This window comes from Lingula anatina, chromosome 1 (assembly GCF_051362555.1).
Source record: "Lingula anatina isolate TDL-2025a chromosome 1, LinAna3.0, whole genome shotgun sequence".
NCBI classification, from domain to species: domain Eukaryota; kingdom Metazoa; phylum Brachiopoda; class Lingulata; order Lingulida; family Lingulidae; genus Lingula; species Lingula anatina.
Genome location: NC_141767.1, coordinates 28,779,508 through 28,806,554, shown reverse-complemented (window position 1 = coordinate 28,806,554; position 27,047 = coordinate 28,779,508). Strand labels below are relative to the sequence as shown.

Sequence of the window (27,047 nt, the reverse complement as noted above, 5' to 3'; positions counted from 1 at the left end):
TTAGCAAGCAAATGAATTTTTTTCTTTACTTAAAGTGCAGAACGTAATATCGAAGCTAACTTTTACATACGGGCTCTTTGGTTGGCGGTCTATTTCAATATGGCGACCGCCTGTTGGAAGTTTGTCTTTGAAATAATGGCACGTTAAATTGATATACCAAAAATACACAAAGCAGGTAAGCAAAGATGATGGTAATTTATGAGGATACTCATACATAAATTAAGTGTTACATACTTGTATTTCATACGTTGTTTCTATTTCAAATACTCTGTTTCACTCTTGACTTTTATTCAACACAAACCTCACAAACAAAACGAACACACGTTCACAGGTGCACTAGTACGCGCATTCACGCACACTGATTGGACTATGGTCTAACGAAATAATGAGTTCGAATGTCTCAGAAAATTGACTGGAGGGCCCAGGCCAAGGGGTGTCACAAAATATCGATATGATAGGTATATCAGAAAAATTTTCAAACTGATCAGAAAATTAAAATACTTATATCATCTGAAAGGTAATGCAAAAACCGGATGAAATCATTTGGAATTTTTTAAATATTCCTACAAGCAACAAAGATATTGAAGTTTTTTAACTGCAAAAATCCACCAAAAGTGTCCACACTTCTCAGCTCAAAACCTGTGCCCACTGACCAGCAGTGATCACTCAGGCGCAGCAGAGCACCGTGTGTCTTTGTGTGCTCAGCCTATTGTCTGGCTCACATAGCCTGTGACTAATCAGGGCAGAGCTATTTCCCTGTGGTAATTTTCACATCATGTAATATTGCGGATTAAATTAACTATACTTCGCAACCTTCAAATTTCATGATTTTTCTACATAATATAGCAAATTTCATAAACTTTGCTGGATATAAATTTCAAAAAGATGATACCAGCACTTACCTGAAATTTTTTAGCATTTTGTAGAGGCAAAACTTAAAACAAGCAGAACCGAAACTTGTCAAAGACTGCAACATGGGAAAATCATGTGACCGGATTTTACTCTTTGATTTACAACTTATTTAGTTAATGGCTTGTATTAGTTTTTTTACGCAGCGCTAAAAGAGAGATTTAAAAAAGGGGTTCCATAGGCGAACTGTCAGCAGGCCGACTTCAGTTTAACACTTCACTGCCTGTGGACAGTTACGACTGTAGCGCCCCTAGCGGATTGTGATCTACCTAGATATGACAAAATGGCACTTAATGTGGTTTTAAACATAATTTGCTATTGGGATCCTTCACCCCAAATTACATTAATCTTGAACTCAATAAATGTTAATCTGTAAAGGAGAAATATTTTTGCAGCTCCTCAGTTATGACAGAAGTGCACAATTTAGACGGCTGCCCACTTCTTGATAGGCAGAGAAACATTGTGTTGAGTTTAAGACATGTAATTTGTGGTGAAAAAAATGTTTAGAATATCATTTAGGTGTCATTTTGAGTAATTTTGGTATTTAGTGACACCCAGTTTTGAGGACTGATGAAATGTGGCAGTGTCTTTATTCTTCCGTACCACAGGTCCAGAATGTTGACTAGCATAGTGTTTCTTAGGTAATATTTTCATGATCTAACATTTCTCGAAGTGGTGTGAGATCAGGTATGTTGATACTTGCATCTTTCTGTTGCTTTTACATTCAGTATATGAAAACAATGGAAGTACAGTTTGCCATCTCTCTTAGAACTCCATATAATTTTTGGTCACCAAAAGCAATTTTCTTGAGACAGGTGTGTGAAATCTACACACATTTCTAGTGAATATAAGCTTCATTTAGCCAGCACGTGCAACCTCAGAGATCTTTAAACTGAGTATTATCTCCAAATAGCATTAAGTAAATGTGCACTATACAAGTACTTAATTTCTTTTCAGGTGAATTTGTTTGATAAAGCACTGTTAAGTATGGAGCATAGCTGGGAGTTGGAGGCCAAGAAGCCACTAGGGGTGTCACTTGACCCTACTGACATGAGACAGGTTTTCTTTACTAACCTTCTGCTTCTGGGATTTGATACAGGGGCAATGGAATCACAGTATAAAATTCCTTTTAACAGGTATGTGTTCATGGCATATTGATATTTACTTATTGTTTTAAAGTTAATAGTCCATAATAGAATTTAATGTATCATATAATTATGATAAATAAATGATAGAAAGTGGTAAAAACTATGAGAAAAGTAAAAATATGAAGTTGGAATGGAATTGTTATTGCTGTGTGAGGACTTGAAATGTGTAAAGTACTACATACTACATTTCAGGGATATGTTTGCACTGCCAAACAAGAAAGCCTTTGAGGTGGTTATGTACTTTCTTTTCAATAAGTTGGATCCTGTGATGTGCAGAGAAACTTTTCGGTAAGCTTTGTACATGATACTGTTAGGTGAAGACGAATACAAGCTGTTTATGTTTTGACATTATAGTAACGAGGGTAGCCCTAACACTTGCCAATTTACTAGTAGCCAAATGCTAAAACTGACATAATTATAACCATTTGGATAACAAATTGACAAAAAAGTGGTGATTTAGCTAAGCGGGGAAAAAATGTTAGTGCTACCCCAGAGTAAGATAAGAATATCATACTCATGGAGAATCTTTGAAAAGAAAAAAATAAACCGTGCAAAAATAACAATGCATCATGATTTTTTTCTTTGTATGAAATTCAACTTATATTTATTTTTCTGTAGTGACTGTTGGCCAGTGATAGACAAGAAAGTGGAACAACTATTTAGAAAAGCATGCAATAATTGGCTAACAATGATTGCCAAGGTAATTGCCCACATCTCATTTAGGTTTATTATGATGTTTTGTATTTGTGCCATAAGTTTTCAGTTAAACAACAACACAGCGCCAGCTTAGAAAAGTTTATTGGTTACTAACTACACTACGACTCGCATCTAAAACTACAACCAATAACAATTCTTTAATAAGCTTAAATAATTAGTCTCACCGTGAAATAAAAAACAAAAAGTCCAAATCCATAGTATTACGTCATAGGGCTTAACTAAGCAGGCAGCGCTTGTGCTACATTTAAATCAGATTAACTAGGTTAATTTGCACATAAAAAGTGTTCAGTAGTGAAAAACCTCCCATTATTTATCACCTCAATTGCCCTATTTTTGCTGTCACATTTCAAAATAAAGTGTCAGGAAAGTTTTGAAGCATTGTCAGTAATAGTCTGTTGATTTCTGTGCTGTATGTAGTATTATATTGCTGGTGCTTTTATAGAAATATTTATTTCCATTTAGGAAGAAAAGGATGCCCATTTACCCAGGATAGTGGCATCTACATTCATGTCACCTGGAGGTGACCGTTTTTATCAGCTGATGTTTAACTTTTCAAGATATGTTATACTGAGGACAATTAAGAATGATCATGGTAAGTTGTAAAGTGTTTTACATTGAAATAATTTGACATAAGGTTGCAGAAAGGTGGATTTGCAAGAGTATGAGGAAATAGATTAGTGAGCATGCTTAGATCATAGGCACAATTATAACTGTTACTTTTCTCTGTATCTTGGAAGTACTTGGACATTTACAAAATACTGTTAAGGCAAATGCTGCCAGCTGGGACTTGAGGGTGCAATTACCAAGAGACAGAGCTATGACCACTGTATGTAGTCTCATTTTCATGATCAAGCTGAACTGTCAGCCATCAAAATAGTGACTTATATTTCCACATACATTAAAAAAACATTGGAAAAATAAACTTTCACAATGATGGATTTAAATAGTCATGACATGGTCATTTGTAAACAAATTCTTCTGAATTAGTCAAAGCAATACTTTAAAATTTTGTTTTTGAAAAAATAATCCTGCAGCATCTATCCAATATGCTTACTAAGTGTTAAGAATGAAATCTTGTGTGAACATGTTTTTGTTATATTTAATGATAATGAATTTGTTTTAATTCTTAACACATCTTTGATAAAGGTTTGAAAACAAGGGACATGCTGCAGCACCCTGTACTTACTCCCCAGAACTTAGCCATAGACCATGTGATAAGTGAGAGCCTGAAGTGCGGGGCAGTCAGGCACAGGAAGAGGTTTCTAGAGCATGTTGAGGATACAGTACAAGTACAGCAGCAATGGAAAGAATATGCAAGGTGTGGGTTGTTTATAAGTAATTACGTAGTGGAAGGTATTTTAGACCCTGTTGAATTAATGAGTCTTGCATTGAGAGGATATTGATATTGATTGAGAGGATATTGGTGGCATTGTTTTGTTGACATTTTTAATTCTGTGATTGTGAATTTTGAAGAAAAAAGTAAACCTATATGAAGTCATGGACTTTTTGTAGAAGTTGAAATTTAAGAGCATAGCATAATGATATTCTGGATTTAAGCTAAGACCAAGTAGAACTGAACCAGTTATCCGCACTTTTATGTTTTAGTGAACTTGTTAAAGATAATCGCACCCTAAGCAAGGCTGTCAGAGACAAAGAAAGGCTAGTCAGAGATGAAATACAGAAGGGGACTACTCTAGGAGGAAGGTAACATCATTATCTTTTTTTTTGCTACTTTAAGATTCCGTTCAGTCAAACAATAGATGCAAGTGTACAGATACCTAAAGAAGTTTTCAGCTCCTAGTTATACTTCTTTTCCAGCCCTGTTCCAAAACGAAGGTCAGGTATACACGATCCAGCATTGGATGTTCAGTCAGTAAAAAGAGCACAGAAAGTTCAGAAGGTAAACTTGAGCCCAGTAAACTATATTTGTAAAAAGTTGTGTTGCTTGTCATCATTAAGTTTTGTGTCACAATGGTTGAGTGTTTCTCAAATTTATGTGTATGGTGAGATGTAATATTGGCTTGATGATTGAATGGCACAGTATCTTAAGAAAAATTCTGCAATTGATTTCTGCATAGGTGAGGGAATTATGGAAAATCCTGGATGACTTCAATGGCTCAAAAGAACAAGAATGTGAGGTTATAGAATCTATTCTTCATGGAACACTAGACCAGTATAAAATTGATGCAGGGGAAATTAATGTCAAAATTCCTGACTTACTATTGCGAGAGTGTGAGAGTGAATTGCAAAGGGTAAGGAATTCTTAAAATGGTTTTAGTGTACAGTAATATAAAGTTCATGTTAAATTTAATTGAATAAGAGGAGCATAACTACTTACATCTTTGAAAATCTGTTGTGTAAGATTTCTCTTTCAAGAGTGTACTCTAAAATTAATTTGCACAATATGTATCTAACTTATTTTTAATTTTCTTTTTTTAGAGAAATGTTGATAACACTTTAAAAGGAGGGAAGCTGAATCTGTTAAGGTATGTGCTATTATTAAGTAACCACTGTGTTAAATGCCCTACATTGTCTAGTTTTAGTGCTTTATTTTCCTTTCTGCACTGTTCAAAGAAAATATCTCGAATGTCAGGAAACTATGGACATCTTGAAGAGCAGAAGCTACACAAAGACTCTCTGCCATGGCCTTGTTCACGCTGCTGTTATTGCTATTTTTTTCAAATGTTCAGATTTTGTACACTGAAGTCGGATAACTACATTCTATTGATATCTATATTACTTCATTGCAGTCTGGTGCATCTTTGGAATCTTTCCCTGCATCTTTACATTGAAAAACTGCACACAGGTAGGTTGACCTTAGAGGGATGCAGTGAAGGCTTTATTTTGCTGGGTAATGTTTAGCTGAGGTATGTTTTTGATGATAATTCAAATTAAAAGTAATTGAATAATTACAATTTGGATATGACATGCATGGTTTCAACAGGAAGGTATCTCCATTATGTTGGTATTTACTACAGGATTAACAATTTAATTTTTCAGCTGGAGTTCCTAATTTTGGGGACCATTTAGCCACAGTAGCTACTCAAGTTCATACACACCATGCATATCTGTCTAATACCCAGGCTCTGAGGTAATTGTTAATTGCCTATTTTTCAACTTCTGATGTAGTCATATGATGGAAAATGTAGGGTGCATTTGTCTTTCTGCCTATTTTCAACTTCCTGTATTTATCTGTACAATAGTCTTCTATTTTATATTTTCCTATCATACACATGCTATAAGTTGCTCTTTTTGTGTTGTTTCAAGGTCAAAGATGGCAAAGGAGCTGATTCCAAATCTCAAGGCATCTATAGACCAATTAAAGCATTCCTTAGATCAGCAACCTGTAACTGGAAGGACGCCTCATGGGATCAGAACTGCAGTAAGCAACTTTAAAAGTCTTCAAATGAAAAAAAAATTGTAAAATAGGGTCTATGTGTGTTTTGATTAGAACATGAGGTATTAAAAACAATTTGAAAAGAAAGAATGTAATAAAGAAATTGAGTGACAATAAGTTTTTGGCCTTTTCAGTCGCTTGGTTTAGGACTTCTTCCACCCACACCACCCATCTCATTTCAAGAAGATTCCACTTTGACGGAGGGAACCCCACCAAATATCTCAACTACACTGACACCTAATAAAGGTAACATTATAGAACAATTTCTGCAGTCTAGACATCTCTGCAAGCAAAGTTTACAATGTACTGAATTTATTTTTCATATGTTTTTGATTCTGTTATGGTCAGTGAAGTGAAACTTTTTCACCAAAACTCATATTTTAGTGTCCACCCCGGAGGCAGTGTCACGCCTTGTGAATTCTGTGGAGAAAACTGTGAGAAGAGAGCAGGCCTCTCTTGGTGCAGGTACTCCCCTCTATGGTCCAAAACTTGGTATTAAGGGACAACCGTATGGAGCAGATAAGTACGTTTCTGGTGTGGTAATCCTAGTTCTAGGATATTGAATGATAGTTACCAATCTGATAGGTTGGCTTTGTGTTTGTGTATAAATTCCCTCAATGAATGTTGTTTTAACTGAAAAAATGAATTTTTGGCAACTTGACATTTATTTAGTTGACTTTTAAAAACCTTATTGGATATTAGGTTTGCACCAAGCTTGACATGTTTTCTGTTTGTTGGAAAATATAAGCATCCTCCAGATGCCAGAGAATTAATCTGTGTACATGACTTTACCTAATTGATAATAATGGTAACTTAAGTTTTAGCTTTGCCCTATGGATATTTTTTATCTGCAGTGTACCAATGAGCCATCTACCAATTCCTGTGGTTCAAGTGGAGCGTGTAGGGAACAAGCAGAGGACCAGGATCAGATCGGCGCCTGGGACTCCTGGTGCCTCACGTGGTACTCTAGCAGGTACCTGCTTTCCTAAGCTCATTACTAACATGCTCGTACTGTACATGCTTGCTGAGTTCAGACACCTTTGTCATGTTTTCCTGTTGTATCCTTGGGTCACTCTTGCATATTTTTGTTTTAGCTAAATAAATCAGTTACTAAATTGTTTGTAAAATGTTTAAAAATCGGTACTTTTCTGTCTGTACCATTTTATGAAATTTTGATATGCTAGCATGTTCCTGGACAATTATGTATCTTAAATTAACTGTAAGTACCACATGGTCACCAGGATTTAGTGATAGTCTGCTATCAACCCTGCTCAAGATTAGGGCAAAATATCTGACTTATTATTAAGAAGACAGAAATAATTTTATTGAATTGCACAGTGTTTTCTTGACACGGATGATGAATTAACAGTTTGCATGTACATTCACCTTTCCTGTTTAGGCACAAGTCCACTTGTCATGGACAGCAGAAATGGAGTAAATACCATGTTTGAGACATTAGAAATGGAAACAACACAAGAAGGTAGAAGTACTAGAGAGTCAGCAAGGGAGAAATTGACAGAGCAGGTGTCAAAGTCAAAGCCAGGGTTTAAGTCAAAACAAAGAGATAAGGTAGGATTTTTTACACTTTTGAATGGAAGAATACATAAGAATATGGAAATCAATCTTGCTCCATTTTAGCACAATTCATTGCTGGAGTTGGTGGAGGAAGATTGGATTTAATTAATATGCATACTTTTGACAGATTTTGGGGGAAGTGAGTGGAGAGATGGGTTTAGTTGACCTTGCACTTTACATTTTAGACCATTGTGAACACAAGAAGACCCCAGTCTCAGACACCAAGGGTTGAGAGGCATTCTACAAGAACATCACCTAGAGCACATGATATATTAGCTGATAAGGTACAAAAGCAAAGTTTACCTCAGATAATAGGAGATGAAGTACTTTAGTGCAAATTCTTATTAATTTGGGTCATGTACTGACTTTTTTTTGACGTAACTTTCACATTCAGGGTACAGTCATTCTGAATGAGAACTACTACATGTTCTTATGCTGAATTAAAACAACAACGTGCATATGCTTACTGCAACCTTATATTGTCCATTTCCTTAGAAACCATGATAGATAATGTCTGTCTGCAATTCACTGCCCCATTTAAAGTATTTTAGGCAAGGGTGATTTATTTTACATTGCATAAAGTGTATGTGAACTGTATAAGTAATCAAATATTTCTGTATCCAGTCATGCTTTTCATTTGAGGTTTTGTTTATCTGTAGATAGCAGACGCGGTAATGGATTCCAGCAGAAAATATACCAGTGGTCTTAGTTCAGGGGAATCCACACCTGACTCTATGAACATGGCAGATCTTAACTTGCAAGATCCTTTGGAAGGACTAGGTAAGAGAAGGTGACATTATATTAGTATTTTTCTCAAATATGTACGTAATATTGGTTCAGTCTTAGGTTTATAGACACTGTAGAGGATAGTGTCAACATTTGACAGATTGTATGTTTTGAATGAAATATTGATATTTGCTAATGAAGTGGTTGTATTGCTCATAAAAATTTGCAAAGATAATAATAAATAAATAAGTAAAATTTACAACCAAAGCCACGATAAATTGGTAAAACACCAAGTATGTTTAAATTTATTTAGCATAAACAAAATGTCGTAAGCATTTATCAAAAAAAAAAAAAAAGAAAAAAAAAAAAACAGCTTGAGCCTGTTAATAACCCACTGTTTTCTTCTTCGTAGGCACGAAGGCATTCATATCCCAGGACAAGATAGCCAGGACGCCTGAAGGAGGTCATGCCAAGAAGATGACCTGGCATGACACCCTGATGGAGGAACAGCTCCCCAGAAGACCAAGTTCGACTGAGCTAGATGAGGTTACAAAGAATCTGTTCACACCTGAAAATTCAGGTAAGTTGATTCTTTGGATTAGATGTCAATCTTCTATCTTGTTGGTTAAACATCTGACTGATTGGTGTCAATAACATCTGTGAATCTTGATGATGAGTTAATACACAATTGTCCGTGAGTAACCTTTGCTTCTGTTTAATCCTTTTTGAAAAGGCTAGAAATAAGATGAAATATTCATTTTAATTAATATTCAAATCAAATTTGCTTTTAAGACGAAGAAAACATCATTACTGTTGGTGAAGTGCCAGATGAAAAGAAAGATGCACTGTCCCTTGTAGCTAAAGTCGATCTTAATCAACCTAAGGGTGCAACTCCATCTTCCAAAAGAAAACCCAAGCATTCCCCAACCTTGCTGGATATGGAAACAGTAGTTGGAGGACAAACTTTGAACAGGTCTGCAAGAGAGGCTGAAGAAAGACTTGAGGCTGCCTCAGAGGTTACAAATTTATTGAATGACTTAACTTTCAATGGAGGTACAGTGCAAGAAGACATGACTTGGAGAAAGCAGTCCAGCAGTTCTGATCAGTCAAGTTCCATTGTGTCTTCTGTTGTACAGAGACAAGATAAGTCATTCAGGGACTCCCCTATTTCAACAGAGGACCAGTACAGAGATCTCTTTGAATCTAAAACTCCTCATTTACCAAACAGGGCAAAAAGACCAAATGTAGCACCACAGGATTATTCTGCAACCCCTGAATTTCCAAAATCATCTGATCATTCTAGAAAGTCAAATCCTTCTGTGACACCAATTTCAACAAAGGATATGCCATTTGGTCAGTTTACTGATGATGGGGTTCAGAGATCCAGTGCTTTCAGTGGATACCCAAAAGACCTGTTGAGTTTAGAGGATGAGGACGACCTGTTGACTACTGTGACCATGCCTTTCAGTCCCTCCATGGAGGATTCTCCTCATGTAGGATCACAAGATGTACGCATGGTTGTATCTCCACATGTTTTTGGCAGAAAAGAAAAGCAGACAGAATTAGGGAGTGAGAAAAGAAACTATGACGAATTTCTGGAACAAAAATCAAGTAGAAGTAATGCGAGATCCCCAGCCGCGTCATCAACTGGTTCTTCAGCAGGTTTTAATTTGGGACATGGGATTGAAGCTGGTGAACAGTTGAACAACATGAAACATGTACAGAAAGACTCCAGTGTGGATGATTTGATTTCAAGGTACAGAAAACTGAAACTGAATAATTTTACACCACTCGAATCATTGCAAAACAACAAGTCGCCCTCCTTGTCAAAACAGGTCAATGGGAGCAACCTATCATCAAAAAGCCAACAGACAACTACAACAGATGTTATTGATCCAAGGTATTTTGAAAAGAGTCCAGTCAGAAAGACCTCAATAGATGAAAGATTCTCTCTAGATATAGATGAACCAGAAAATATACTAGATTTTAAGAGTCCAGGAGGCAGCAGACTGCCAGATTCACCTGATTATTCGAACTTGCTAGGACAGAATGGAAGGAGTTCAGGGGCAAGTGAAAAACCAGCATCTACAAATGACAGAGAGGAAGGGGCACAAAGTGCTAGAAGTCCACATGGGTTTACTATGCCTGTGTCACCACATGACATAGCTTTGCTGCCACAAGATGCCAGAGGTGGCTACCTCCACACTCCACGTCAAAGGGAAAGCTTACCTTTAGATGGGTCTTTGATAGATGTAGATGCCATGTTAAGCCCAGGCATAGGAGAAACTCCTGGGCTTCCTTTTGGGAGGAAAGGTGAGTTAATTATGATGAAAGATAATCATTCTAGGTGATTTGTTAAATTTAATTCTGAAACTTTTTGTCTAAATTCACTTAGCTTGGTATTGAGGATTACAAGGGTGGACTAGAAGAAAATTTGTGTATCCCTCCTGTATTGATCTAAACTGTGCTGGTTTTGAGAAATGCAGCTATGTTTAACATGTTTAACATGTTTTTCCCCCTAAGATATATGTCATTAGAAAAAATTGTTCAGAAACAAGTCTTCATTCCAGTTTTATTCTTTTGTGTTTTTAGGGAGAGACTCGGCTGCAACTTACAAAGCAAAAAGAACAGATAGATTTGAGGATATACTTGGTAAGATTCAGAAGTTTTGACAAATTTGGAGTGATAGCAATATAAATTATCAATTCAGCAAACCTTGAAAGCTTTATTTATAATGGACAAAGGTAGTATTTTAAAACCACAAATAAGATTTATCTGATGGTGTGGAGTTTACCACGCCACGGTATTATTTAATAAATGCATTCCAAAGAATGTTCCGTAACAACAAATGTGCAGACATTGCTGTGTAGGGCAGCATTTTCTGTAGGCTTTGTGCAACTGATCAAAAAAACTGTGAATTAAACATACTGTGTGAATGTCTTGTAATTACACAACTAAGAGGAGTGTGAGTCCATTGATGTGAACTGTGTAAATGAATTGTGTGAAGAGCAAGTGGAGGAAGCTTTAGGTTTTGTATATGAAACAATTTGTACAGTTGATAAGAAAATTAAACTTGTCACAATGTACAATTAAATAATCAAATACAGTTGTACTACTACTACTTTGTCCTTTCTTGCAGGTGATGATACATCCTTGCTCCTTCCCTCCTCTCCAGAAGTTAGTTTTACTACACATTCACCAGCCGTGGGAAACCTTTTGGACTTTTAAGTACAACTGCAAAGATTGCAAAAAGTTTGAAGATTTTCCTGTTTTGGAACCTTACGTTTTGATAATCCAATTAGGGGATAAAGATGTGTTTATGCCTCTATCAAAGTCATAACCATATGAACTGCATCATCAATAAAGCTTACTGCTTTTTACAGCCATACCTTTTTTGATATGCTGGACAAGGCATCTTTTCAAATGTATCTAATTGATTAGTGTTATATTTTTTTGAAAAAAAATTTTTTTTTCATTCCATCAAGGATTTTGATTTTGATTGCCATCTTTGGAACCATGCAACCTTAACAACATACAGTTACCATGTCTTAATACAAGAACCTGTAAATAATTTTTGTAGCTTTCTGGTGGTTCTCTCTCCACCCCACCTATTTTTTTAAATTAATCAAAACACTGATGGCTTATGTAATGATGGCACTCACAAATACTATAAGTTATTTAATATGTGCTTGGATTTTTAGCTTTCTGTATATTAAAGATCTGGGTTGCTATTTATCAATATTTTTTTACATATTTTATGTATATTTATTAATGGGTATAAATAACCCCCATTTCTTCTAGATTTTTTCAGGACGCAATATTGAAAAAATGTGTTATTAGTGACATGTAGGTGACAACAAACAATTGAGTTGTAAAATATACTATATATCTAGCTTTTGTATATATGCATTGATATGATTGCAAATCGATGATTTATTGTGTAAATAAACTATAAGTACATAATCTGAGCCAGGCAAAGTTGTCATTGTTTTCATATTTTTAAACATATTTGATGTATTAACTGTGCTTTAATTTGAAAATAATTTAAATATTTCACATTCTCAAAATGTAGGACAATTTGGGGAAAAAAAAAGAAAGAAAAGCGATTAATTGAGTCGGATATATTGGCGAATTCAACTTTTTCGTAATCACTGGTGACAGAAATTGATAAATTGAGTTTTTTTTTTAATCGTAGAATATTTTTGAATTTGTGCCTTCCTGGTATGGGGAAATTTTCGTATTTAGTAAAGGCTTCAGCTGTTTAAGTAACGAAAATATTAAAAATTATCGATTTTGGATAATGTTTGCACGTTATTAATACTAACAAAAATTAGACTGCGCTTAAGGGGTACTACGATATGCACGTTTATTTTACTGACACATTTGTCCTCAACCTCAAATATTTTTTCACAGTGCTTGATAGCGGATGTTTTGCAAACTACTTTCAAACAAAATGCAGTTTTTCCGTGTTTTGCGTAAAAAGCACCCGTGTCCTGTCACCATATCGCCTAGCTATTCGCAGATGTCACTGAAATATCTTATAAATGGCTAAAATATTGCAAAAAAATAATCAAATATTTAAAACCCGGCGTAAGCTATTTATTAAGTAATTTAAAACAAACATTCTAGACATTTTCAGAGACGTTAAACATCATGCTCGCTTCCTGACAAATTGCAGATTTTCTGCTTTAGTAAAATTTAACTAGATCGATTTCAAAGTGCGAGATGGTGGTGCAAGCGACAGTAAAGAAGGTTCAGAATTTAGTCAGTTTATGTTATGTGTGTGTGTGTGTGTGTGTGTGTGTGTGTGTGTGAGAGAGAGAGAGAGAGCAGATAAATCTAGTTATTATTATTTTTATTTTTAAGTACCTGTCTCTGTAATGTTCAGAATAGGGTGGCACATGACCCTCTCTCTGTATTTTTTAAAAGTTGCTAGACTGATGTTAGTAAAGTTCCCCTTGGACAAACAATTCTCCCGCTCGCTTAATTACTTTTAATAATATGAAAAATGTTAAATGGGCCTATGTACGGCCTATAAATCACTATATTGATAATGAGTGTTTACCTTCAAATGAAGTTTTCTAATAAAACTTTACTTTAAAATAGTGCGTCATAAGTGGTAGAGTTTCTCACCAATTTCGAAATTTTTTTTTTAATTTAAAGCGCTTCACACGTGAGTAGGCCTACCAATGAAAGCAAACTGGTTTTAAAACCTTTATTAGACAAAAATGAACTAACAACTTGCGATAAGTTCTGACGAACACCATGAACTTTGTAGTGTGTAGAAAAAAAAAAGGACAAAATATACAAATCTTGAAATGTTTAAACAGTTAACACGCTGACGACATTTATAAAGAAAAGACTTTCAAGTCTTTGAAAAATTTGAGTAGTAAGGTTATGAGAAAAAAAAAAAAACGTTAGGCGATCTCTTAGGCCAGCCAAATGGCCGGAGCCACGGAATAGTTACGTTCGCTTATTTATTTACAGTTTATCAGAATTTGATATCATACAGAAGGTAAAAGTGTACATTCTAAAACATGGTAAAAGCCTGAGAAAAGGACTTAGGTCTAAACCATTATTTCCAATGAATCCATATTATTTGTTCATTGTTGATAAGAGGAGGCAAAGAACGGAAACGCACGAGTTTCCTCGAACTTTCAACCAATCACATTAGAGCGCGTGCCTAGCAACAAAAGCAGTCAGATTTGCGCATTTTTCAATGAGCGAGGTGAGTATTGACATTTTTATGTCAGTATTTATTTTATTCAATGTAAGGCAGTGGTTATTATTATTATTTATTTATTGTAATAAACAAACCACAGTCATTGCTTTTTCTTTCTAGGCAGTTTTTAATGCATTTAGCCAAACATACTTTGAGACATGAACTTTAAAAAATTCATATGTGCGAAAAATTATTTCAAAAAATTTAACTTGGGTGACACTGCTTTCATGGACGTTTGAAATTTAAGAAAGAAAACTGAATACAAACAGTAGAGATTTTGGAGATTATCCTCACTGCTTTTGAACTACTTATGCCCCATATTCTAGTTATGGGAATCAACTTTGATCATTTTACATGCTGCGTTAGGACCTTCGAACTGAAATGAGTACACATCAAATACGGAATGAAAGGACTAACAAAATTAGATATTTCATAGAGAATGTTGATTATTTTATTAGTTTTTATTTTATGTTTTGGGCGTTTCTTTGAGTTCTTTTTATACTTGTTGAACCCTAGTACAAAATATGTGTTACATTGAGATGGAATTATTAGTTTCTCGTATTGGATTATATTTGTTAACCTGTTGATGTTTTATGATTTCTTTCTAATTGTTTTTCAATGTTTTATTATTTTTTTTATTTCACTTTATTTTTTGTTTTCTCAACATTTTCAGTTTAAAATGTTAAAATTGAAGTCATTTGGTGTTATGGAAATGATAGAAAGATGGAGAGATAAAAAAGGTGAGAAATTGGAGGATTTGTTTGCTTGTTATATATTTCAAAATCAAAAATACTCATATCTTATTTACTTTTGTGACTTCAACTGATGATGATGAATCTAACATCAATATTTATTTTTTTCATTTCTAGTTCCAAGGGGCATTTACCATCCACAGAACAATACACCCAGTGTTGCTGTATTAGTTCCAAAGCAGGAACAAAAATATAATGTATTTGTACAGGCAGATTCCACACTCAGATGCTGTGCATTTTTTGGAAAAGAGAACTGCGTACCTCAAGGTAAAAGCCTCTCTTCATGTTCCTGAAATTCAATGCATTTACTGATAACATACAAATGCCAGCAAATATGTGTAGTACAAAACACCCAGTGTTGAGATACTCAAGTTTTTTTTTTTTCAAATGCATGCAAGTATGCCTTTCAATTCACTTATTATAACTTGAAGTTAGTAAGCATAAATATTGATGGCTTTAATTCTTTTCAGCAGTGGAGGGCATTGACCACCTGAGAGTATTTCCATCCAGTGGCAGTACTGTTGCCCCACAGAAGGTACAGAGAGAGGCTGTATTTGTGCAGACAGATTCTACCTTTGGCTGTCGCACATTTTGGGAAAAGGAAAGCAGTATTGATCAAGGTAAAGTATCAGGACTTTAATCTAACATGTAAATATGAAACCCAAAACTGTTCACAAATTTTTTTTCTTAAATGACAGCTACTCAAATGTTCTGAAGTAAAGTGCAAAGGTTATTCTACTTTTTTTATTTTTACCCAAGCAAAGCTATTTAACAAATCGTATTCTAATAGAAAAGATCCCTTCCTTATACAAATACAATTCTACTACGGCACCATGATATTATGCCTTGACAACAATTTTTATTTTTCCGCAGGATTTGTAGAAATCCCTCTTGGTGATGAAAAATTAGCTCCAACTACAGAGGGAAAAGGTATTTTATTTCATTATTCAACAACTTGCAGAATTCAATGTAAAATTTTTTCCACTCTTCTTAATCATTCCCCTTCTAAATTTGGTATCTGTATAAGTATCAAGATGTGAAGAGTATACGTCAGTGAAATTTTTCAAAGATATAATTTGAGCCTCATTTCACACGTTTTTCCTTTATATATATAGTGTCCAAGCCCAGGAGGGTACCAATCATAGGGAGGCTGAAGACATTTAAATTTTGGCTACTTACCAAACTAAGGCAGTTAATCAGATACTGACTGTTCTTCATTTTTTTCACAAAAACTGAATGAAAACAAGAACTAAAGCACTGTGCATGCATGAAACGCCACCCATGTAAATGCACCCATTAACTGCAATGGATATTATGAACAATCTTGAGAGCTTTTACTTGTTCACGTTGTATATAGTAAACAAGAAAATTTTTTTCATGTTTGTACATATGTAAATAGAATACCACAGTAAATACATTTTGTTTATTATTATTATATTGTTTTGCAATATCAGTTGCTTAATTTCTATATATACTGATGTCAATTTACCCTTAAGCTATGTATATATCATATATATATATTTATAATAAATGGAATCATGTATAGACAAATTGCAGTATTTTATAATAATAGTTTATTGAGTACAAAGAAATGGTTTACATTTACAGGCTCTCTAACTAATACAAATATAAAATAATAATTTAAGTAATAAACTATTCTCATCCATGCAAGGATGCATGCTTTTTAATTGCACTGTTTACAAATTTACATATAGCCCTCACACTCTGCGCAGAGAGTGGGTTAAGTAAAATACGCTCGAGGAAAAAAGAAATGCAACACTCAGTTTTGGGAGTTTTTGTGGGCAGAATAACTTTATTTTTGAAATCCACCAGTTTTTATATGAACCCTACATCCATTTCTAATCCTCAGGCAAACTTTCTCAGCGTTTTGACATTTTTGAGTCCAATCACACAACCAAACAATAGAGCACCCCCCCCCCCAAAAAAAATAAATAAAAATAAAAAAAGAAAAAAAAACAAAAGTGGCAGGAATTGCATCATACTGTCAATAGTTCACGTGACCCCTTGTTAGCATCTTGGACAGCGGTTATTCCTCACCTCATGGATCGGCAGTAGTGTCTGAGTTGCTCCTGTAGAATCGCTGCCCATTCTTCCACCAGTGCCTCCCTCAGCTGCTGCTGAGTTTCAGGAGGATGTTCATGTCGGCGGACATGCAAACTGAGCAGATCCCAGACATTTTCAATGGGATTTAAGTCCGGACTGATGGCTGGCCAAGGCAGGATATGGACGTTATTCTCTTCCAGGAAGCTGGTGCACACACAGGCCACATGGGGTCGCACATTGTAGTGCTGGAATAGTGCTCCCACCCCAACTTGGTCCCAAAAAAGGTAGCACCACAGGCCTCAGGATCTCATCCTAAAAACGGAGACCATTGAGGTTTCCTTGAATGAAAACCAGGTCTGTCTGGTGACTTCCCTATATGGCTGCGCAAACCATGACACTGGGACTGCCCCACCAGTTCACTTGGTGCACACAAGGTTTGGCATACCTCTCCCAACCACTTCTGCGAAGTCCAACAATTATGTGCAGTGCACCATTCGACCCAAACTCAGCGATGTTGGGGGGTAAGTACTGATCCAACATATGGCTGATACCATTGGATACCATCAGCGCGGAGGTGATTACAAATGGTTCTGGCTGACTCTGGCCTATGGTGTGTTCCTATGGTCTCGGCTGCGGACCAGAACCCGTTACAGAGATGTACCAGCCAGTTGGTACGGTCTTGTTGCAGCGGCCGTTATAAGGGGGCGACCAGTACAAGGGCAGTCATTAGAGGAACCAATGGCATGGTATCGCTCAGCAAGAAGAGCAATGGTAGAGTGGTGGACTCCAAACATCCTGGCGACAGCAAGACAACCCTGTCCAGCTTGGAGCATGCCAATAGCTCGATCTCTCTCTGGCTGTGACAAAGTGTGGCATTTGCCTTGGTCGAAGTGTATTTTTGGCTTCATTCTGGTGCCCCTTTATAGGTAAGGCTTGAGCACAGTTAACCATGTGGTAAAACTCCACTCTTAGTTTCAAACACAAGTTAGTGTTTAAAAAATCCCTAAATGCACCCTTTCACCCTTTATTGTCCTCACAATTAGTCAAGCGGAAACAAGAAATCTGTTAACCTGTCTTCAGCCTAATTTAGAGTGAAATCATGATGCCAAGCCATTTTTCCAAATGTACCCATATTTCTTGGGAATTTTCGAAAAAAAAAATGTTGCAATTCTTTTTTCCTTGAGTGTAGATAGTTTATAGTCTGTTGGACCTTGCAAATTAACCTCTATCTACGAGGGAATTCTCGCTAAATTGCAATCAATGTAAGTGGCTTTGCTGTCTGTCACGCCTACTGAAACTGGTATGCCAGAATCCTAAGCCGCTTAAGCTGAAAGAAATTTAGTGAGAAACCTCTTGGAGTTGAATTGTTCATGGACATAATAAGAGGATTGTTCTTGGCTTATGTTAGGAATATCTGCTGTGTGGTACCCTTTTAAACAAGTTGATAAATATCAGAATAATCTTGCTACTGAACTAAACAATTTATTATAATGAGGCATCTGAAAAAGGATGATTAAGCCAGCTACATTCTCAATTTTAGAAAAGTTTTTATAGCGACTTCTTCTGACTGGACCAATACCTGGAAAACTTGTACTTGTGGTATAAAGGTATATTTTTTCAATCCATTTTGCATTTTGTTGAAACTGCACAGAACATGATCCTGTATTTGGATCTTGCTGTAATTTGAAATTGTCAGCAGACATTCCATTTTAAGGGCTTTAGTACCAAGTTCCCCAGTTCTTTTAATTTTCCTAGAATGCGAAAATATAAATACTTCGACAACTGCTGTGAATGATAAGATGAATACAAAACTGAAATGTTTCAAGAATCAAAATTTACAAATCAAATATTTCTTTTTTCCCACCAGGGTTTGTAGAAATTGATCTTGATGATGATGATGAAAAATTAGGTCCATCTACTGAGGGAGAAGGTATTGTGTTCAAATTTTATAAAACGATTAATTCAATTAGGTGATGGCAGATTTGAATGTAAAGTAAGTTGTAATAATATTAATAATAATAAGATTCTTATATGGCGCCTTACATTCTATCTCAAGGCGCCTTACAATATTGGCTAATATACTAAAATCATTAAAATTACTACAATATTTTAATCATAAACTCTCATTGGAAACCATTTAAAATTTACACTACTAAAAATCAATCTTATTAAAATACACATATATATATTTTTTAAAAAAATCTAAGAGATACAGACAGAATTAAAAATGTGGGTCTTTAAAAGAGATTTAAAATGGACAAAGTCTTCTGTTTTTCTAATAAAATTTGGTAGGGCATTCCACACTTTTGGGGCGTAGATTATAAAAGCACGATCTCCATAACTTTTGAGGCACCCCTTCTCTAAAACAGAATGTTCTAAAATATAATCATTCTCAGTATTAAAATGTGTGGACCGCCGTGGTAAGTTAAAACAGATAAGATCAGATAAATATAATGGTCCTTGTGAATGGATCACCTTAAAAATAATACAAAGTACTTTAAAATCAACCATCTGCTTCACAGGCAGCCAGTATAATTCTTTCAGAATGGGAGTGATATGGTGTGTACTATTGCACTTAATTTGACAAACCAGTCTTGTAGCTGAGTTTTGAATAACTTGTAACTTTTTACTTTGATAGTCACAAATACCAAAGAGGAGACTATTGCAGTAATCTAATCTTGATGATATAAATGCATGTACTAATTTTTCAGTGGTTTTTGTTATCTAACACTTTCCTTATTTTTCCAATGCACCATAGTGCATAAGATGTTGATTTACACACTTCAGATACACGCTTCCCCATAGTGCCATTTTCATCGAGGGTAACTCCCAGATCTTTTACAGAACTTGATAATGTTTTATAAGAACATTTCCTATGCAAATGTTGGCATTTGCTGCATTTTTTCTATTTGCCTTCAACCTTGATGTAAACCATATCAACTCAGTCTTACTATCATTTTAAGCCAACGTGTTCACTTTCATCCATTCTCGAATCTCTGCAAGACAAGTCTCCATAGAAGTGATTGTTGCAGACTGGCTGCTCTTGCATGTAATATATACTTGTGTGTCATCTGCAAAAATAACAGTGTTCAAACCATGCTTTAGTATATCTTCTACAGGTAACATGTATAGTGAGAATATGATCGGACCTAACACAGACCCTTGTGGGACACCATACTCCAAGTTAACTGGCTGAGATAAAACCGACTCTACTGAAACCCTTTGTGTTCTGTTTTTCAGGTATGAGGTAAACCAATTCAACTAAGTGCAAGGCCATTCACTCTAAAGCGATGCTGCAACCTGTGAGGAAGATTATTATGATCTATGGAATCAAAAGCTGCTGAAAGGTCTAGAAGAACTAAAATGACATCTCTTTGTTTATCCAGGGCAAGCATTATGTCGTTGTGGACTCGAAGTAGAGCTGTCTCAGTGCTGCGGCCTTCTCTATAGGCAGACTGAAATTTCCCAAAGAGTTTATTTTCAGCCAGATAGCTGCTTATTTGGGAACATGCCATTTTTTCAAGAAATTTACCTAAAATGGGTAGATTTGATATTAGTCTATAGTTTTTCAGGACATTTTTACACAGCCCTTGCTTTTTAAGTAATAGTCTAACAATTGCAGTTTTGCAGTTTGATGGAAAGATACCTGTTGAGAAAGACAGATTTACTAATCTCAGGAGAACTGGAGATAACACACTAATACACTCTTTCACTATATATATGTTGGCATGGGATCCAGAGCACAAAACTTAGAATTCATCCCCTTTATAACAGAGATAATATCCTTCTCTGAGACCGATAGGAAATTGCTCAGTTGGGCCTCACCACCCTGACTGGCACACCTGTCTTGAAATTCACTTGGTAATGGATCTGATTCTGAGGATCCTGTGATAGAATTTTGAGTTAAGTCCTTACAAATATCCTTGATCCGGTTTGTGAGAAATCTGCAAAAACTTGAGGAAGTGTTGACATTTCCATATGTCAGGACGCACACTTAGCTGGCTTGACTTAGATTCTGAAATCTTGTCCACAATCCCTTTGTAAAAAGAGTTCCCTTTGTAACAAGTGACAAGACGAGAATGTTCGAGATTTCTTCTCCGATCTGATAAGAAAAGAACTAAAATTTGAGCTGCATTGTGAAGACATAGTTGCGATTCACCACCTATACCAGCTAAACCAGGAATCAACAGACCACTGATTGTAAAGATGAGAAACTCCGAGATTAAAAGGAGGATCATGATGAAAAAGAAAGAAATAAAATCAGGGGCCTGCCTACATGATGACATAACAAGAGAAACCTGTCATTAATAAGTAAGTTGCGACAACACAAAAAAGTAGAAATTGCTTGGTACTTCAATTGCGGTATATACTGTCAGTTGAAAAGCGGATAGAGAATAAAATGTGACATAAATGATGATCTGTGTGAAAAGTTGAAATGATTCAAATTTATATATACGTGTATACTGTAGTATAATGTGGTGAAAATTGAAAGTTGAAGAACGCAATCAAAATGCTATAAAGTGTTCATGTATAGGCGTGAATAGTTACCAAAATGGTTATATCATGAAGACTGGACCAAATCTTAGGTATTCCTTAACCTGACTTTATTACATGTCAATTGATTTTTGTTTAATGTTTGTGTGCGTGTCATGAGAGCGAGTGGGTGGTGCATGTATGTCCTCCATATATAAGCATTTACATTTGTATGTGTAAGAGTTTGAGTGACTTCAAGTTATTTTTGTTATACAATTTAGGTATGATGTGTCTAGTCATCTCTCGAATGTTTATGTGTGTGTGTATCGATGTGTATGTGTGGTTTAGTGAATGTTTGAATGAGGAGGATGAATGCTACTTGTACTTAAATATCTAAAAGACGTTGAAAATTAGGAAAAGTCCAACCATGGTCATGTATTTTATTTAATATTAGTTATTCTATGGCTAACATAAAAATTGGATGTATGAACTGCAGAGGTTTAAATTCAGACAATATCAAGAGAAGAGATTTTTTTGTAAAATGCCCCAAGAAGTATGATATAGCATTTTTAATTGACTCCCATTTCGATAAAAAATCTGAAACACATTGGAAAAATTAATGGGGAGGGAAAGCGGTTTTTAGTTTATTTTCATCAAAAAGATCGCGTTGTAATAATTCTATTAAAAAACTCTTTTCAATACGAAATTCACAATGAATATGTAGATGCAGATGGAAATTATATTATCTTAGACATCAGTATACAGGGTGTCAAGATTACTTTAGTGGCTCTTTACAGACCAAATAATGATACCCCCTCCTTTTTTGAAAACATATCACGAAAAATAAGTATGATTGGAAATTTATCGATAATTATGGCAGGAGACTGGAATGTTCCCCTCGATTATGCAAAAGATACAAATAATTATAAAAATAAGAATAATGAAAAGTCAAATGAGGCAATTTTGTCCTTATAATATAGCTAATGAATTCGGTTTGATTGATGTGTGGAGAGAACAGCACCCTGACGAAAGGAAATAATATTATGCATGGCACAGACTGTCAAGAAAGCAAAGCCGCTTAGATTATTTCCTCCTTTCATCAGATTTACAACAGGACGGGTACAACTCAGACACTGACTTTGCCTGTCAATCCGATCATTCACCTGTCTCAGTTGAGCTCAAATTTATTAATCAGGTTAGGGGAAGAGGAACTTGGAAATTTAATAATAGCCATCTTGGAGACCCCGGATATATTGTTGAATTTTACAAATATTTCTGGGCTGATATCAGACATTACCTTCTACACTATTTTAATTATTCTTTTCAAATACAGACTGTGTCAGTAAGTCAAAAACAAGGGCTTATAACATGTCTACCAAAAGAAGTAAAATCCAAAAACTACATAAAAAACCTGGAGACCCATATCACTTTTAAATGGACTATAAACTAGTGTCTTCCTGTATAGCAAACAAAATAAAACCAAAACTCAAGCACATTATAAGTGACACTCAATCAGGTTTCGTGAAGGGGAGATACATTGGTGAGTGTATATTGGTGAGTTGATATAATAGATAAAACAGAAAATGACAACATACCTGGTATCCTGCTACTACTAGACATGGAAAAAGCTTTTGATTCATAGGAGTGGAGTTTTATAGAGATTTTGGAAAGAATATCGTAAGGAAATTAAAAACCCTTTACTCTGGAATCACTAGCACGGTACAAAATAAGGGTCATGCGCTGCCATCTCTCCGATTTCTTTAGTATTGAAAGAGGTGTTCGACAGGTTATCCGCTATTACATTCAAATTTATATGGGGAAGTCCAGTCGATAAGATCAAAAGAGTCAGAAGGAGGCAAGACTATATAGATGGTGGACTAAGATTCCCCGACTTCAAGTCTTTTTCAAGAGCATGGGTACAAAAATTATTTAACGAAAACAATAAGCACAAATGTAGTGTTATGTATGGAATACTTGAAAATACTGGGTGGAAATAAATTTTGGTTCCTCACAAGACATGGCCTTTGTTTAAATAAGAATATATTCAACCCTTTTTGGCAAAGCATTATAAATGCTTGGGCAAGTCTAAAGGTTAATTGCGATACCAGCCCTCAGGATAATTTATCACAGCCTCTATGGTACAATGAAAAATTAATGATAGAAGGTAAAAGCTTTTAAGAAGTCTTAAAAATTGGTGTAAGAAAGGGATTAACTTTATTTCTGATATTGTGAATGCTAGGGGGGAACTTTGCATGTCAGAAGAATTAAACCGAAAATATACCACTAACTTCAGCTTTCTTCAATATCTGGGGCTGAAAAAGTCAATTCCAAGAGATTGTGGCTCAGTCATAAAAGAGTATGGGAAAAACATTGATGGGATTTTGAATGATAACATAAAAATACTCATATCAAAAGATAACAAAATTTTTTTGTAAAATTGAGGCCGAAACATTTAAAACATTTATTATGGGAATGTGTCCAGAACATATGGACATGTCTGCTTCAGAGTATTCAACAAAATTACGAGTTACGGCTGGAGAGAGAAAAAGAATTGTTAGTTTTGGGTGCCATTGATAACAGGCTACAGGGTCTTCATATTGTCGTATTGCTCATTAAGAAATTAATAACTATATGCAGAGCAAAAGCTGAGATACCTAATTGGAATAATGTATGCTCATATATCAAGTCTTATCGCAACGTGCATTGACCTGTAATCTACTTTCTTGCTGACTGACAAAAAGAAAATTCAAACTATCAATAAATGGAATCGTGTCAAAGCCCTGATAGAAAACACTCTCACCTGATAACTCTGCAACTATATACAATATGTTTTTCTTTCTATGCACCCATTGCACAATCAAGACATCATATGTGGTAAGTGCGCATGCTTTGGTTAGTACTGGTATGTATTTATATACATATGTATTCTTATGCTGTAGTGATATTTGTATGGCAGAAATAAATTTTCAAAAAAAAAAAAAAAAGGTGTAACAAGTGAGTTAGATGGTTTTATAATCATCCCAAGTGAAATGTAGCCAATATGACATTTGTATTATAACCAAGATCTATAAATATGTCTTTAAAAATTCTTTACAGAGAAAATATGTGCCCCTGTTTAAATATAAACTTTTTCCTTTACATATAGTGTCCAAGCCCAGGAAGAAACACATCCTAAGCAGGATAAAGAAATTTAAGTTTTGGATCATGACCAAGCTGCGCCAGTTAATCAAATACTAAAATGACTGTTCACAATTTTTTCATAAACTGTATGAGAAAAATCACTTGGACATTGTGCATGAACAAATACCCATCTATGCATCCATTCACTGCAGTTTTGAATGGAATAGCACACATATATATATGATACCTCCCAGAGAGTGCAACTTTGTTGCTGGTTGGGGGGCTTGTGCGTCTCGAGGACCCTGAGAGCTATGCTGGTGGGAGAGTTATCTCCTGGGAGAGTCACCCAAGTCAGACATGTTAAAGGGTAGAAACCAGACGAAGAGCACTCACTGGCCCTCCAGGTTGGGGTTTGAATAGGGCTAACATCTCTATTCTATAAAAACCAAGCTGTTACAGAAACCACAACAACAAATACCGAAAACGGCATGGCTGAGGTAGAGTCTTCTCCAGTAGAGTCCACGATGCCAGCTGGTGAAAGCCTTTGGGAAGACAGTGCGCAGACTACTCTTCTGACAACCAAAGCCAGCACCAGGATAGGGACCTGGAACATCAGAAACCTATACGAAACATGTAGTGTCCAAGCCCAGGAAGACACCCATCCTAAGCAGGATGAAGAAATTTAAGTCTTGGATCATGACCAAGCTGCGACAATTAATCAAATACTAAAATGACTGTTCACAATTTTTTTCATAAACTGTATAAGAAAAATCACTTGGACATTGTGCATGAACAATTAAATACCCATCTATGCATCCATTCACTGCAGTTTTGAATGGAATTAATTAGCATTCCTGAAAAAGCCTGTGCATGTTGTACATAAAACACATGTAATTTTGTTTCATAATATTTGTACAATGGTAAATAGAATAACACATATATATATGATACCTCCCAGAGAGTGCAACTTTGTTGCTGGTTGGGGGGCTTGTGCGTCTCGAGGATCCTGAGAGCTTTGCTGGTGGGAGAGTTATGTCCTGGGAGAGTCGTCCAAGTCAGACATGTCAAAGGGTAGAAACCAGACGAAGAGCACTCACTGGCCCTCCAGGTTGGGGGTTTGAAAAGGGCTAACATCTCTATTCTATAAAAACCAAGCTGTTACAGAAACCACAACAACAAATACCGAAAACGGCATGGCTGAGGTAGAGTCTTCTCCAGTAGAGCCCACGATGCCAGCTGGTGAAAGCCTTTGGGAAGACAGTGCGCAGACTACTCTTCTGACAACCAAAGCCAACACCAGGATAGGGACCTGGAACATCAGAAACCTATACGAAACATGTAGTGTCCAAGCCCAGGAAGACACCCATCCTAAGCAGGATGAAGAAATTTAAGTCTTGGATCGTGACCAAGCTGCGACAATTAATCAAATACTAAAATGACTGATCACAATTTTTTCATAAACTGTATGAGAAAAATCACTTGGACATTATGCATGAACAAATACCTATCTATGCATCCATTCACTGCAGTTTTGAATGGAATTAATTAGCATTCCTGAAAAAGCCTGTGCATGTTGTACATAAAACACATGTAATTTTGTTTCATAATATTTGTACAATGGTAAAAAGAATACCACACACATATATATGATACCTCCCAGAGAGTGCAACTTTGTTGCTGGTTGGGGGGCTTGTGCGTCTCGAGGACCCTGAGAGCTATGCTGGTGGGAGAGTTATCTCCTGGGAGAGTCACCCAAGTCAGACATGTTAAAGGGTAGAAACCAGACGAAGAGCACTCACTGGCCCTCCAGGTTGGGGGTTTGAATAGGGCTAACATCTCTATTCTATAAAAACCAAGCTGTTACAGAAACCACAACAACAAATACCGAAAACGGCATGGCTGAGGTAGAGTCCACGATGCCAGCTGGTGAAAGCCTTTGGGAAGTGTCCAAGCCCAGGAATTAAGACACCCATCCTAAGCAGGATAAAAAAATTTAAGTTTTGGATCGATGATCATGACCAAGCTGCGACAGCTAGTCAAATACTAAAATGACTGTTCACAATTTTTTCATAAACAGTATGAGCAAAATTACTTGGACATTGTGCATGAATAAATACCCATGTACATGCATCCATTAATTCACTGCAGTTTTGAATGGAATGCAAAGCAGCAAGACCAGATGGCATTCCACCAGAAGCCCTGAAGGCAGATGTCCAGATATCAACAAACATGCTGCACCCATTGCTAGTAAAGATCTGGGAGAAGGAAGCAGTACCAGAGGACTGGAAGAAGGGCTGCATTGTGAAACTACTTAAGAAAGGAGACCTCACCTTGTGCAACAACTGGAGAGGGATTATACTACTTTCTATATCTGGAAAAGTACTGTCAAAAGTCATCTTGGAGAGACTTAAGACTGCCCTCAACAAGACCCTGCGAGATGAACA

General features: G+C 35.9%; 2 protein-coding genes across 4 annotated transcripts; both read left to right on the top strand.

The window, feature by feature from the left end:
* The first annotated feature begins 37 nt into the window (after positions 1-37).
* Positions 38-12,440, top strand: LOC106181424 (uncharacterized). The gene is made up of 23 exons (XM_086994180.1): positions 38-175; positions 1,867-2,045; positions 2,250-2,345; positions 2,676-2,757; positions 3,237-3,366; positions 3,921-4,092; positions 4,380-4,478; positions 4,593-4,674; positions 4,853-5,026; positions 5,214-5,260; positions 5,525-5,580; positions 5,775-5,865; positions 6,042-6,156; positions 6,306-6,417; positions 6,556-6,694; positions 7,026-7,144; positions 7,571-7,740; positions 7,932-8,030; positions 8,406-8,526; positions 8,885-9,052; positions 9,265-10,785; positions 11,065-11,124; positions 11,612-12,440. The coding sequence occupies exons 2-23, from the start codon at positions 1,897-1,899 to the stop codon at positions 11,698-11,700; spliced, it is 3,891 nt and encodes a 1,296-aa protein (XP_086850306.1). The 5' UTR covers positions 38-175; positions 1,867-1,896; the 3' UTR covers positions 11,701-12,440.
* Positions 12,441-13,937: 1,497 nt separating this feature from the next.
* LOC106181435 (uncharacterized) lies at positions 13,938-16,451 on the top strand. Of its 3 annotated transcripts, XM_087001947.1 has the most exons (6): positions 13,938-14,200; positions 14,868-14,934; positions 15,064-15,213; positions 15,417-15,566; positions 15,820-15,876; positions 16,062-16,451. In XM_087001947.1, the coding sequence occupies exons 1-6, from the start codon at positions 14,192-14,194 to the stop codon at positions 16,151-16,153; spliced, it is 525 nt and encodes a 174-aa protein (XP_086858073.1). In that variant the 5' UTR covers positions 13,938-14,191; the 3' UTR covers positions 16,154-16,451. The 3 variants fall into 3 exon arrangements, with proteins under 3 accessions (XP_086858073.1, XP_086858072.1, XP_086858071.1); XM_087001946.1 differs by having other exon boundaries at positions 13,938-14,934; positions 15,420-15,566; XM_087001945.1 differs by having other exon boundaries at positions 13,938-14,934.
* The last annotated feature ends 10,596 nt before the right edge of the window (positions 16,452-27,047 follow it).